The sequence below is a fragment of the Ovis canadensis genome, chromosome 13 (genome assembly GCF_042477335.2).
Source record: "Ovis canadensis isolate MfBH-ARS-UI-01 breed Bighorn chromosome 13, ARS-UI_OviCan_v2, whole genome shotgun sequence".
NCBI lineage: Eukaryota > Metazoa > Chordata > Mammalia > Artiodactyla > Bovidae > Ovis > Ovis canadensis.
The window spans coordinates 26,118,139-26,133,462 of record NC_091257.1 but is presented as its reverse complement, the minus strand read 5'-3'; the positions used below and the strand labels follow the sequence as shown (position 1 = coordinate 26,133,462).

Sequence of the window (15,324 nt, the reverse complement as noted above, 5' to 3'; positions counted from 1 at the left end):
TAAGGGCTGCGGTTGGCATTCCTGACAGTTTACTGTGTGCCGAGTGAGTTATTCAGGATGTTAGCTCTTGGAGAATGGAGGGAGGCTCAGGCCAGAGACGCCGCGTCCGCCTCATTTCACTTCCCAAACTGGGGGTTTTCGATTGCGCATCGGGAGATTTCTCATAGCGCACAGGTTTCTCAGTACTGTCCAGCTTAACTGGAGATCCCAAGAAAGCAAACTGCCTGCCCAGCAGCAGGATGGTAGGCTAGGCCAATTCCTCTAGCGCGGGAATAAGGCACAGAGGGGAACCACGGTCGGTCTTCTCTCCCGACGAGCCCCCTTTACATAGCTGAAATGTTCTTGGGGAAGAAAGATGCAGCAAGGCTAAGAAAGCGCCAGTGCCAGGAGTCGGGGAACGTTGGGTCAGGCCGCTGGGGCTGCGCGCCAGGTCTGGGCCTGGACGCACAGGGCAGGTGACCAAGCCAGCCGCGCCGGGCGACAGGCCAGCTGTCACCCAGCGTCACAGGCCCGGACCGGCAGGGCGTGGGGCCACTCGTTCGCCGGCAGCCCAAGGTCCAGGCCGTCTAAGTCAGAGCGACAGACGCACACAAGCCAGGGGACCTGACCGGGTGGAGCCGAAGCCAGGTGTGACGCCCACCGGCAGTGTTCACGGGAACGAGTTGGTTTCTCCCACTCCCTCTAAGTGGGGACGCGCGACGAAATGAACCGCTGGGGACAGCAGGGGCGGGAGGGCACAGCCGGCGAGGACTCCGGGCCTCCGCGGGGCACAGCCCGGGTCCTCGTCCCGGCGCGGCCGGCGGCGCTGCGGGAACCCGGCGGCGGCGCGGGGGTCACGGCTCCGCCGGGGTTTTTTCCAGGGGAGGGGGCGGGGATGCTGAGTCACGGAACTGTCACCGCTTCTCACCTCTCTCCAGCCCTCGGGGGCTAAAGCAAAAGCGAAAGCGAATGCGGCTCGCGGGGCGGCCGGTCCGGAGCTGCAGCCCGCCGCCTCCCCCAGGTCGTGGGCATCTGCGCGCGCCGGCGGCGGGGCGTCCCGGCAGGGGCGAGCCCGGGAGGCGGCCGGCGGGGGCGCGGCCGAAGTCCGGCCATGTCCGGGCCGCTCAGGGGCCGCGGGGCCGGAGCCCTCCCCGCGCTGGGGCTGCTGCTGCTGCTGCTGCTGCTCGGATCGCCGGCCACGCCGGGTAGGGCGCTGGCGGCTAGCGGGCGGACGGGGAGGCGGGCGGCCGGGCGCGGGGTGGCCCCCAGCACGAGGTGCGCCCCGCGCGCCGGGGACACGTGGAGGGACGCGGGGACCACGGGCTGCGAGCCCCGCTCGCCTGGCCACTCGAGGCAGGCAGCGAGTCGCCGGGCTTTTCATTCTACGTTTTCCCCAATTTCCGAGGCAAAGGGAAGAAGCCAGGGTGTGCCGCACGAGCTCCACTTGGGAGCTTTACCGCGATTTCGAGAAATGCGTGAGCCCCGCGAGGAAAGCAGGGAGAGCGTTCAACAGCCGGCCGTCCTCGCGGGGGGGTCCCTCCCCTCGACCAAAGCAGCTTATACGGGGGGGCGGCGGTGCGACGGGGTGCGGACCGCGTGCGTCCCAGAGGAGAGGAAACGGCAGGCAGGTTGCACACCTGGGGGGCCCGGCAGCAGCTGGGAAGTCTCAGCGTTAGGAAACCCTGAGGGCGCGCGGGGGTGGGGGCCGCAGTCCGGAAGGCGCGCTCCCAGACCAACCGGGAAAAATGAAGTGGAAGGATGGCTGGGTGTGTGTGTGTGTTCAGGAGGAATTTTAGACACGCAGCTGTCAAATCACTGGGCAGACTCAAATGAGTGTCCTGCTGGTGGTGGGTTTTCGTCCCAGGAGCTGGACAAGAGGGAGGAGAAAGCAGGGATGTGTCCGCGTTTATCCGCGTTGGCGCGCCTTAATCATTTTGCAGTCACGGAGCTGCGAGGGTCTGATGAAAGCTACAAACCCTCTCCTCTGAAAAACACACGAACGCACAAACTTAACAAAACCTGCGTACAGTTTTGGGGTTAAGGGGCCCCCAAAGGCCATCCATGGACTCTCCAGAGGAGAGTAATCCCGCGATCTGTCTGTGCACGTGTGTGTGTTTAAGGCAACACTCCTCATAACTTACATCCAGTCGGGTCAGTCGGCCCGTCCTCCATTGGAGGATCCATCCACAGCGGCGGCCGGCTAGCCTGCTGAGAATCCCCTAGCTCTTCTGGCTTTCCTGAGGTTTTCTTTCTTTGAGACTATGTTTGGATTTTCCCCCTTATCTGAGAATCCGAGTTATGTGGATGATATCAGTTCCTCCCACCTGCCTAGCCAGTGTCCCGCATGACCCAGGGGAGAACAATGGGGGGCAAGTCTACTGGACGATGTGAAAGTGAAATGCAGCCTTAGTCAGAACCCAGGAAAACCCTGAGCCGTGCACCTCCCAGGGCAGATCAGGCTGCAGGCAAGCTCCCTGAAGCTCTTCAACTCCAGCAGCTCTTTGACCTCACAGAGGCATGGCTTCCATCTCTTAGCTCCTGATGGTTCTTGGTTTTTCCTAAACAGCTCTCTTGGGGGGCGGCTGACAGATAATACACAGTGCACATATCAACTGCACAATTTGATAAGTTTAGAGGTAAACGTAAAGTCAGGAAACCATCACCACCATCACGAGAGTAAATATAATCATCACTCTCAGAAGCTTCCTCATGTCCTGTGTTCCTTTCACTTATAATAATTATCCTGAGAATTCTCCAGCTTGTAACTTATATCAAGCAATCCATTCTTCTTTATTACTGAGAACTGTTGTAATGCATGGATGTTGTAGTTTTTTATCCATCCGTTTTGTTGCTGGACGTTTTGGGGGTTGTTTCTGGTTTTGACTATTAGATATAAAACTATTATGAACATTTCCATATAGGTTTTTGTGTGGACAGAGGTTTTCATTTCACTTGGGTAGAGACAATGGCTGGGAGTGTAAATGGCTGGATAACGTGACATGTGTATGCTTACTGTTTAAAATAACAGCCAGTCTGTTTCTAAAGTAACTGTTCTCATTTGCATTCCCATCAGCAGTGGGCAAGAGTTCCACTTCCTCTCCATCCTTGTTGGCACTTGGTATGGCCAGTCTTTTTTGTTAACTTTTAATTTTTTTCCAGTTTTATTGAGGTATATGTAATTGATAAATAACAGTGTGCAAGTTTAAGCTGTACAAAGGGCTTCCCAGATGGCAGAGTGATAAACAACCCACCTGCCGATGCCAGAGACACAGGTTTGATCCCTGGGTCAGAAAGATCCCCTGGAGGAGGACATGGCTACCCACTCCAGAATTCTTGCCTGGAGAATCCCATGGACAGAGAGGAGCCTGGTGGGCTACAGGGCATGAGGTCGCAGAATCAGAACAACTGAGCAACTGACCCCACACACAAGGTGTACAAAGTGATGATTTGATATGTGTATATATTGTGAAATGATTAACACATTCATCATCAGCTCACATAGTTACCAGAAGAAAACAATTGTGTGTGTGTGATCAGTCTTTCTCTTTAATCATTCCCATTCTAGTAGGTGTGTAGTTGTCTTTCATAGTTTTAATTTGCATTTTCCTAATAATTTATGATCCCTTCTTGTGCTTCTTAGCCATCAATCTGTCTTCTTTTGGTAAAGTGTCTAGTTAAGCATTCTGCCCTTTAAAAAACTGAGTTATTGAATTATTATTGAGTTTTGAGAGTTCTTTATATTTTCTGGGTATAAGTCCTTTATTGGATATATGATTTGCAAAAAAAATTTTCAGAGTCTGTGACATCTCTCTTCATTTTCATAACAGTGTTTGATGAAGAGAAGACATTTTTAATTTTGATGAGGTTCAGCTTATTAATTTGTTCTTTTGTATTGTGCTTTTAGTGCCATATCTAAGAAATATTTGCTTAAGTCAAGGTTACAGAGGTTTTCTTCTATGTTTACTTCTAGAAGTTTTATAGTTTAGGTTTTATTGATGTCTGTGATTCATTTTGAATTAATTTTTCATATAATGTGAAACATGGGTTGAAAATTTTGTATTTGTTTGGTCTTCCAAGCAAATGTGCCTATCCACTTTTTCCAGCACCATTTGTTGAGATGATCTCTGCTGAATTGCTCTTACACCTGTATTCAGCATCAGCTGTTTGTATATATTGGTTGCTGTAGACAAAACATCACTACATGAAAATCAATTATATTTCTATACATTAGCAATGAGTAATTGGAAACTGAATTTTTTAAATAACAATATCATTTGCAATAGCATCAGAAAGTTAGGGATAACTCTGACAAAAAAAAAGAGAAAGACTGTACACTGAAACCCACAAAGCACTGCTGAGAGAAGTTAAAGAAGATCTAAACAAATGGAGGTGCGTCATGTTCATGGACCGGACAAGTCAGTACTGCTAAGGTATCAGTTCTCCCCAGATAAAGCTTCCAGCAGGTTTTCTTATACAAAATGATAGGCTGGTTGCAAAATCGAGATGGGAAATGCAAAAGACCTAGTACAATCAAACAGCTTTGAAAGACAACTCACCTGGAGGATCAGCACTTCTGAGTTTAAGATTTATAAAGTTGCAGTAATCAGGACAGTGTGCATGCTAAGAGCTTCAGTTGTGTTCGACTCTTTGCGACTCCTTGGAATGAAGCACGCCAGGCTGCTCTGTCCGTGGGATTTTCCAGGCAAGAATACTGGAGTGGACAGCCATGCCCTCCTCCAGGGATCGAACCCAGGTCTGAATTGGCAGGCGGGCTCTTTACCACTAACGCCACCTGGGTAGCCGCCAGGACGTGTTCTACTGGTGTAGAAATGGATGAATAGCTAAGAGAACAAAGGGTACCTGATGTTTTTAAGTGAACAGAGAAGGGAAGTGGACACAGATGACTAGATTTGCTACTTGGCAGTGTGATCCTGGTCGGGTACAGAGCAGCTCCTCCCTTACAACTAGCTGGGTAAATGATAGCTTCAGGTCTGTTCCCGCTAGTTTTCAGTGCTAATAGCCAAAGCGAGTTGCTGTCATCTGTTCTGATTCAGGAGGCCTGATCTGGAGGGGAACGCGTCATCTTGGCCAGGCAGCTTTTTAAAGACCCTCATAACCTGTGAGGCTTCAGGTGATTTGCCCAAAGCAGCTGGAGATGACGATGATTTGTTTGAAGATGAATATCCCTGCTTACCAGCTTGGCTTTTGTTATGCAGGGTGCTGGTGTGCCTAAGGGTGGTTGTACAACTTATGTCTTTAAACATTTTTTAAATTAATAAGCCATTTTTCAGACATCTGGGGAGTTTTGCTAAAACTTTTATCAAACCATTTTTATCTCATTTTTGCTTTGTGCTGCTACTGATGGCAAAAAAAGTGATACAAACTTAAACGTACAAAATATGGATTTGTTGAAATCAACCTGAATGCCCAACAGTGGAGGACTGCATAAATATAATAGGGTTGCTTTCAAACAGTATGCATTGTATGATTCAGCCTTTACTAAAGATCTAGAGTCAAGAGATGATAGGTTGTGTGTGTATGCGTCTGTGTCTGTGTAGTTGTCTGCCTTTTCTTGTCTTTCTGATGTAATTTGCATTGCTTTTGTAATGAAAGGAAAAAATAAAACTACACAAGAAGTAACGCAAAAAAGAGCTAGAATTTTGGAGTTTTTTTCTAGTTCATCTTTAATTAATTATAACCAATCTTGTTTCGCAATGTTTTTGTGGCATTATACATTTTGCAGATTGCTCAAAATCGGGCTCTATAAAGTCACTGCATATAACTGCACTATATACATATATTTTATAATCCTTTATGACTTCTTTAAATAATTCCTTATTGTTAGAGTTGTTGGTAGGCTTCTGTTACCTGCCAAAGGATGGATATTCAGGCTGTTTCAAAATCTCTGATATTCTAAACAGCATAGAGTAAAATAAGTTGGATGAAAATTAGCTATGTAGAACAAATAAGGCAAGGGGAAAGCCCTCAAAGTCTTTTTTAAATGGCAGAAACACTTGAGGATATTCTTTTTCAATACAATCATCACTCCAGCTAACTTGTATTGGGCTAGATCACTTCTACCAAACTGATTTTACCCAATAGCACATAACTAAGTAAATACATGTATAAAGTCCCCTAGTACATACTCTTGGAGTCATATCCGTGTTACTTATTAAACATGATTGATGTTATTTGAATGTTGTTACTTGGAAGGATGATTTTCTCCTGCATAGTGGGAAGGTAATTAAGGGCTGGGTCCAGGGGGATATTACTGGAGCTGTATGGTGGAAGAGTTGGACTTCTCTAGTGGCTCAGATGGTAAAGAATCCGCCTGCAATGTGGGAGACCCAGGTTTAATCCTTGGGTCAGGAAGATCCCCTGGAAGAGGACATAGCAACCCAATCCAGCATTCTTGCCTGGGAAATCCCATGGAGAGAGGAGCCTGGTGGGCTACAAGTCCACAGGGTCCCAAAGAGTTGGGCATGACTAAAGCGACTTAGCATGCATGCACGTGGTGTAAGGGTTACTCTTGTCAAGAATGTGGAGAATAAACTGTAGGCAAGAGATTCTGGAGGCAGGAAGCTAAGCTGGAGACTTTTGCAATAGTTCCAGTAAACGATGATGAAACCCTGAACCAAGGCGGTGTTGGTAAGGCGGGGGGTGGAGGGGGGCAGATTTCCTCCTGAGTCCTTCGAGTATAGAATGTATTTCATTCTTTCCCTTTTGTTCATCCTTCAGCCTACAGCCACTCAAGTCTCCCAAGCTTTCAGAAGTCATAATTTAAGGCCTTGAATGATGATGAGTCTACCTACCACGCAAAAGGTAGACTGGGAGGCTCAGTTAACGAGCCTGAGAAGAGAGCTGACAAGTTAAAGGCATGACCTGCGTGCAGTGGGTGCTTACACCGAGTGCCAAGAGGGAAATGTGTGCCGGCTTGGCTGGTGCGTCAGCCAGAATAAGGAGGGAAAATGGATTACTGAAGACACAGAGAGGCTTCTATGCACTGGCTACATCAGTGTCACAACGAGCACCAGGGCAGAGATCGTATCCTGTACGTCTTGGTATCCCACCACAGTCGGCATGCTATAGGCATTTCAACAGCAGAATAAGAGGCAGAAAATACTGAAATGGATTCTCACTTTTCTTACAGAAGGGGAGGAGCCTGCTACTCTTGAACTCTGGATTCGAGAGTAGGCCAGGGTTACTTACTCATGATAGAAAAAAGTCTGATTCACAGGTTCTGGGAAGTAGAAAGAGGTGTGGCCCTACACAAATATTTTGGTGACTTCATTTAAACAATCGTTAGGACTTGTTATGTATATTTTTTGCCTACTTAAGAGTTTTGAAAATCCAAGCATCTTACATCTTCTCCCATTTCCATTACTTCATCCATTCCATTATATAGATTCATAAGCTAAAAACTAACCAGAAAACACCCATCACATACTGGGCTTAGCTCCTGTACTAAGAGTACCGGAGAACTGTATTCAGGAGCTTACAGTGTTGTAAACAAGGTGAGATTTGCTTCCCTGACTATCTAGAGAACAGTGTTATGAGAAGAGAAATTATAATTGAAGTTTCAAAAGGTGTGACTAAGGCCTCTGAGATGAAGATTATTGACACAATCAAATGTGTTACCTCCATTGCACTTGGGAGAGTCTAGCTTTGTAAAGTGAGTTACTGACCTATATGTGGTTGATTGGCTGCACAGGTGGCTCAGTGGTAAAGAATCTGCCTGCAGTGTGGGAGACACAGTTTTGATCTCTGAGTTGGGAAGATCCCCTGGAGATGGGAATGGCAACCAGTATGCTTGCCTGGGAAATCCCATGGACACAGGAGCCTGGCGGGCTACAGTCCATGGGCTTACAAAGCGTTTGACACAACTGAGAGGCTAAGCATGCACGCACACACACACACACACACTGTTCACAGTGGAAAGTAGACTTCCTTTTTCAGTAAAATGATGGAGTAGACATTCTGAAAAATTCTGCTGGAAACAAAACACCCAGAAATGATAATAATATATAGAAAACATCTATTAAAATCCATAGCTAATAAAATATGTAGTCAGCTGTTTAAAGTAAAAATAATAATAATGTATTGTGGTGTTTATAAGGAGAAGCAAAACATTTGACAGAATAGCAAAAGGCTGGATGGAGAGAAATGAAAGGATATTGTTCAAGGTTCTTATACTACACATGTGAAGTAGTATGATTTCACCTGTGGGTGAGCTGTGATGAGGTAAAGACATATACTACAGATCTGAAAGCAAACATTGCAATAATACAACAAAGCATTACATTTAGCAAGACAACACAGTAAATGAAATGGAATCATGAAATTTCTATGGAACCACCTGCATAGAAAATCCCATGGACTCTACAAAAATGCTAATGGAATGAGTTGAGCAAAGTTGCAGAGTATACAATCAATTTACAAACATCAATATACAAAATACTAGCAACAATTAAAACCTGAAATAAACATAATGTCATTTGTGTTGTAAAAATATGAAGTACGTAGGGATACATTGACAAAAGATGTACAAAATCGATACACTGAAAACTAGAAAACACTTCGGAGATAAATTACTGAAGACTTAACTAAATCAAGAAAGACTGTGTTTATGGGTATTGAGAAGATTCAGTACTATTAAGATGTCAGTTCTTCACCAACTTGATCTATAAATTTAATGCAATTCCAATCAAACTTTCAGCAGGCTTTTTTTTTTTTTCCCAGTTAGAAATTGATATACTGATTCGATAACCCAGGAAAGGACCAAAGTCAACTTTGAAAATGATTAACAAAGTCAGAGGATTTACACTACCTGACTTCAACAATAAAGCTACAATAATCAAGACAGCAAGGTATTGGATGTCTAGATGAACAAATAGACAAATATATCAATGGAACAGAATGTCAAGTCCCTAAATAACCCCACGTATACTTGGTCCTGCGTACAGATCCTATACCAAACACCACTGGAGGCCCACTACTGCTGTTGCTGGGAGGGGTGGGGCGGGGGAAGCTTTTACATGTACAAACCCTGTTAAAGATAAGGAGGGAGCGGTTGGCTGCCACGAAAGGAAAAGGCAAGACGACTGAAAGCTGCAAGCCTGGCCGCCAGGCACAGCGGGCCTGCCTAAGACTGAGGCTGGACCAGGACAAGAGGCAGCTTCCCCTGACCCCATCCCATCCAGGCAAGCAAACGCCAAGTCACAAGCGCAGCCAGCAACTGCCCAGGGCGGGGTGGGCAGGAGTGTGGAGAGATAACCCCTGCGGTTTAGATAAACAGAAAAGGACTCAAGATGAGGGTGGAGCAGGAACACTGAGAAAAACCCCCCGCCACTCCAGCCCCCACTCGAAGCACTTGTTGCTGAGTCACTACGCGGTGTCTGACTGCAGCCCCACGGATTGTGGCACGCCAGGATCCTCTGCCCTCCGTTATCTCCCAGAGTTTCACTCAAATTCAACCTTAGCACAAGAAAAGACTAAAAGAGGGCTTCCCTGGTGGCACAGTGGTAAAGACTTCACCTGTCAATGCAGAGGACACAGGTTCGATCCCTGCGCAGGAACATCCGACATGCCGCAGAGCAAATAAATGTGTGTGCCGCGACTACTGAGCATGTGCTCTCGAGCCTGGGAGCAGCAGCTGCGGAAACCTGTGTGTGCCCGGAGCCATGCTCTGCAACAAGAGACGCCACTGCAGTGAGAAGCCCGCACACAGCACTTAGAGAGGAGACCCTGCTCACTGCAGCGAAGACCAGCACGGCCCCCGCCCTGCCCTATCCCCACCCCCCGCTTAAAAAAAAAAAAAAAAAAGGAGGAATTTGAAGCCAGTCCTATTCTGAAGGTAACCACAGCAACAACAAAATCTAAATGCCAGTTCAACAACAGATTTGACTGACTCAACCTTCCCCACATCATCAGTTTAGCATTAGAAGTGTTCACACTTCGAGAACTTGTTTATCTCAGTTCTAATAAATACTGTTTATCTCAGTTCTACAAATATGGTTAAGAATTCAATCAAAAATTGAGACATACAAAAAAATATATCTCAACATGCTGTATATCTGTGTGTCGCAACAACAGAAAAGTCCCACTATGAAGTGAAAGCGAAGTTGCTCAGTCCTGTCCAACTCTTTGGGACCCCATGGACTGTAGCCTACCAGGTTCCTCTGTCCATGGGATTTTCCAGGCAAGAGTACTGGAGTGGGTTGCCATTTCCTCCTCCAGGGGATCTTCCAGACCCAGGGATCAAAAGCAATAAACAAAACTCACCGATGACCCAGAAATTGAAACTATCAGACTGGAAGTTAAAGGAAATGTTGGGTTGGCCAAAAAGTTCCTTCAGTTTTTTAAGTAAAAATAAAAGACACATTTTTTATTTGCACCAAGAACTTTCTTTTCTTTTTTTTTTTTTTTTACCAAGAACTTTATTCAACAATGTATTCACTGTTTTGTTCCACTACCTTCTGCCATTTTTTTCAGGCAACTTCATAATTCCATCTTCCCAAAACGTTGTATCCTTTTGAGCAAACAACTGTTCCAAGTGCCCTATACAGTCTTCCAGGCAATTGAAAGTTTTCCATTAATTTGTAAAGACTGAAATAAATGGACATCTAAAGGTGCAGTGTCTGGTGTATATGGCAGATGGATCAGAACTTTCCAGTCAAACTGCAAGAGTTTTTGCCTGGGTATCAAAGAAACACACAATCTTGCGTTATGTTGATGTATATGCGTTTTCTGTTGACTATTTCTGGACGCTTTTCGTTGAGTGCTGCTTTCAGTTGGTCTAATTGGGAGCAGTATTTGTTGGAATTAATCGTTTGGTTTTCCAGAAGGAGTTCATAATAGAGGACTTCCTTCCAATCCCACCATATACACAACATCACCTTCTTGGGATGAAGATCGGCCTTTGGTATGGTTGTTGGTGGTTCACGTCACCCGGCCCACTGTCTTTTCCATCCTGCATTATTGTACAGTGTCCGCTTTTCATCACCTATCACAATTTGTTTTAAAAATGGAAGATATTACATTTAAGTGGAGAGCCGCATGTACAGTCAAGAAAGGTTTTTTTTTTTTTTTTTTAATCTTAACTTTGTGGAACCCAAACATTAAAGTGATGAATATAAGCAACCTGGTGCACAGGATCTTCAGCCCTTGGTTTGGATACTTTGAGTATGTCGGCAATCGCCTGCATGATATAACAGTTTATTGATTGTTCTCAATTAATGTCTCAATTTGACTACTATCAACTTCAACTGGTCTACTCAACCATGGAGTGTCATCCGGTGAGAAATCTCCAGCCTGAAACTTTGCAAACCACCTTTGACATGTTCGATTAGTCACAGCATGGTCTCCATACACGGCACAGATATTTTTCTGCATTGCAGTTGTTTTTCCCTTTCCTGAAATAATAATGTGCAATATGCCACAAATGTTGCTTTTTTCTTCCATCTTCAATATTTAAAATGGCTACATACAAATTCACCAATTTTGATAAGCTTTTAAAAATGTATGCTGATATGATAGTTGTCACAATACAATCTAACAAAATTGTTTCCAATGAAGTCAAAGACAACTAAGATCTATGAGAGCCATCTTACGGAAAAAAACAAAGGAGCCTTTTGCCAGCTCAATATCATTAGCATGTTAAAGGCTCAGGTGAAAAAGATAGACAGCATTCATGAGTAAAGGGGGAGTTTCAGCTGAGAAATGGAAGTCATGAGAAAGTCTCAAATGGTAATGTTAGAAAAATTTTAAAAACAATGGACATGAAGCAAGCCTTTGACAAGCTTATCAGAGCACTTGACACAGCCAAGAGAAGAATCAGTAAACTTGAAGATAGGTCAGTACAAATTACTCTAACAGCAGGACAAAGAGCAAGCATGAGAGGGAAAACAGAGACACAGAACAGAATATCCAAGAGCTGCGGTACAGTAGGAAGTGGTTTAATATATGTGGAATCAGAGCTCCAGAAACAAAAGAGAATGGAGCAGAAGAAATATTTGAAGAGATACTAGTTGAGAATTTCTCCAAATTTATAAAAGATATTCAATTACAGATGCAGGAAGCTGAGAGAACACCAAGCAGGAAGAATGCCACTCCCTTGAAATAATCTCATGCCAGACACATCATATTCAGACTGCTGAAAAATAAGGAGAGAGAAAATCATGATCCAAAGAATAAAGATACATTATATACAGAGGAACAAAGATAAGAAAGTAGGGTCTTAAAGAGATATTTGTGCACCTATGATCATAGCAGCATTACTCACAGCAAGTAAATTGTGGAAGCAACACAAGTGTCCATCAGCAGATGAATGACAATCAAACTGTGGTCTAGCCATACAGTGCAATATTTAGCCTTAATCTAAAGGAGGGAGGTTTGAAATATGCCACAATATTGATTATGCTAAATAAAATAGTATGTTAGTCACTCAGTCTTTGTGACACCATGGACTGCAGCCCACCAGGCTCCTTTGTCCATGGAATTCTCCAGGCAAGAATACTGGAGTGGGTTGCCATGCCCTCCTCCAAGGGATCTTCCCCACCTAGGGATCAAACCCGGGTCTCCTGCACTGTAGGCAGATTCTTTACCATCTGAGCCGCCAGGGAAGCGCTTTAAGTGAAATAAGCTGGTCACAAAAAGACAGGTACAGCTTTGAGCACGTTACCTTTGCAATTCTGAGGAAATGGACTGGTCCTGAGAATCACTGTGTGCTTGGTGTTTAGGGTGAGGCAGGAGTTCTGAGTCTCCTCCCTTCTAAGGTTTCAGAACAACCTCTGGCAGAGAGGCTCAGCACTCGACTCAGACATCACAGCCTCTCCCAAGGCTAAGACAACGATGGTGTCAGCTCCAGAGACCAGACTTGGCGTAAGGAAGGAAACCAGCTAAATACACTCTTGCCAACTAAATCCCATCTTTGCTGAGCCCTCTCCCATCTGCTGTATTCTCTGGGGTTAACTCCTCTGTGACTGGAGAGACCGTCCAGCCATCAGTAATGTACCCTAGAGGTCCAAAGGTCCAAGGTCCACTCAGGCTCCCACAGAAGGAAGGAACACTTTATCATAGAACAGAGTCTAGTGTTTTTTATGGGACTGTCCATGCTGGTCATGGTCAAATGCTTCCAGGGTTGAGTTTTATGATCATTCCTCTCCACTCAACACCCGTCTACTTCTGAATACTTCCCCAGCTCTGTTCATGTATAGCAAAGCCCCACAGGTACAGATTTAGGATTTTGGTAGCAAAAATCTGAGATTTAATTTAAGATTTTGTGATGTGGTACTGTCAAGCTAGACACACACACCCCCACAGAACATTTTTGAGCTGGAGGTGGGGGAGAATTAGATTCAATGAAAAAATATAAATTCAGAAGAGCACACCAGGAAGAACTGTAAAAGACATCCTCACTGATCGAACCAAGACCATGACCTGAACAACTAAGAGCAAGCAGTTTTCATGCTGAAAAGTAACTTGCTGTGGTGCTGAGGCTCTTCTACACCTGTAAATAGCAGAGGGCATGGTCCCTGGGCCAGCAGCATCGTCATCACCTGGAGCTTGTTAGGGTGGGGGTGAGGAAGTGAGATGCTTGGCTCCTGCCCGGGACCTGCTGACTCAGGAGTTCCAAGAAGAGGGCGCAGTACCCTGTGTTGTCACAGGCCCTCCAGACGGTTCTGGTCCACATCTGAGAAGCGCTGACGAGGAGGGTAGAAGAGGAGGTAAAGGCAGTAAAGAGCAGAGCTGACGAGGCAGAGCAAGGCCTCCAGCGTGGCCCTGATGGAGACGAACACTCACTCCCATCAGGGACAACGTAGAACTCTTGGCTGCAGCCTGCGAGCTGCAACTGAAAGATCCCACATGCTGCAGCTAAGGCCCAGAGCAGGGCTTCCCTGGTGGCTCAGTGGCAAAGAGTCTGCCTGCCGGTGCCAGAGGCTTGCTTTCGACCCCTGACCCGGGAAGATCCCGTGTGCTGCAGGGCAACTGAGCCTGTGCGCCGCAACTGTTGAGCTTGTGCTCTGGAGCCGCAACTACTGAAGCTCTCACACCCTACAGCAGCAAGAGAGGCCGCGAGCGGCGAGAGGGGCCGCGAGCACCGCACCTAGAGTAGCCCCCGATCACCACTAGAGAAGAGCCCACGCAGCAACAAAGGCCCAGCACAGCCAAAAATAAAGAAATAGCATGAGCAAAATTTTAAAAAGACCCAGAGCAGCGAAATAAACATGAAAAACAAACAAACAAACAAAAAAAAACCTCACAGAGGCGTTAACCCCAGAGAATACAGCAGATGGGAGGAGGGCTCGGCAAAGACGGGATTTAGTTGGCAAGAGTGTATTTAGCTGGTTTCCTTCCTTACGACCAAGTGTAGAAAGAGTGGAAGCACCACTACCGGCCCCGGGAAATGAGGACACTCTAAAAGGTGTGGAGAGGTAATGAGGGGCAGTCAGCACCAGGAACGTCACAATGAGGGAACTAACCAAAGATTTTCCTGACCAAAATGTGATCGTGGTCTGAGCTGTAGAGGGCTCCTAGAGTTTCCTTCTAGAGGAAATCTCAAGGAAAGGGCCCCAGGCACCACTCAGCTAGTGTTTATTTGGATGCTTACTTATTTTTTGCTTTTATTTATTCCGATACAACCTCAAACTCACCAGGAAGTTGTAAAGACAGTACAAAGGCCATCTGAATACCTTTTACCCCTCTTTGCCAACTGTTTACATTTTGCCCCATTTTATTTTTTTCAGATTTATGTATGTGCTTTGTCGGGTCTTGGCTGCGTCATGCGAGACTGTGGCGCACAGACTCTCTAGTTGTGGCACATGGACTTAGATGCTCCGCGGCTTGTGGGATTTTAGTTCCCCAACCAGGGATCAAACCCATGTCCCCTGCACTGCAAAGCAGATTCCTGACCACTGGACCACCATTTTATTTACTGTTTCCCCCTCTCTCTAAATATATGTACATTTGCATATTTATATTACACGTACATCTTCTTCTGAAGCATCTAAACTGTTTGCCGCATTATGCTTGAAATATTTATGCCTAAGTATTTCAATGTATATTTCCTAGGAACACATTTTTTTACATACCTTCCTAAAACACAACACTCTTACCAGATCACAATATGACTATCAAAATTAGGACATTTAATCTCGGCATAATAATATTATCTAATACAGGGTCCATTTTTTCAAATTTCGTCAGTTGCCCCATTCATGTCCTTTTAGCTGTCTTCTTCCTAATTCTGGATCTAATCTAGGACCACGTGTAACATTTAGTTATCGTATCTCTTTAGCCTTTTTCAGTCTGGAACATTCTGTATGTTTCCTCATGGTTAGATTCACG

The 15,324-nt window shown here is 45.6% G+C and overlaps 1 protein-coding gene across 8 annotated transcripts in view; it reads left to right on the top strand.

The window, feature by feature from the left end:
• The first annotated feature begins 573 nt into the window (after positions 1 to 573).
• Positions 574 to 15,324, top strand: part of IL15RA (interleukin 15 receptor subunit alpha) — a 39,205-nt gene continuing 24,454 nt past the window's right edge. For 7 of the 8 annotated variants that reach the window (XM_069547152.1, XM_069547153.1, XM_069547155.1 and 4 more), the window contains exon 1: positions 680 to 1,184. In XM_069547152.1, the coding sequence (XP_069403253.1) occupies positions 1,091 to 1,184 (94 nt within the window). In that variant the 5' untranslated portion in view covers positions 680 to 1,090. Of the gene's footprint in view, positions 1,185 to 15,324 lie in introns of all 8 variants that reach the window. The other variant, XM_069547159.1, reaches the window with a different exon arrangement.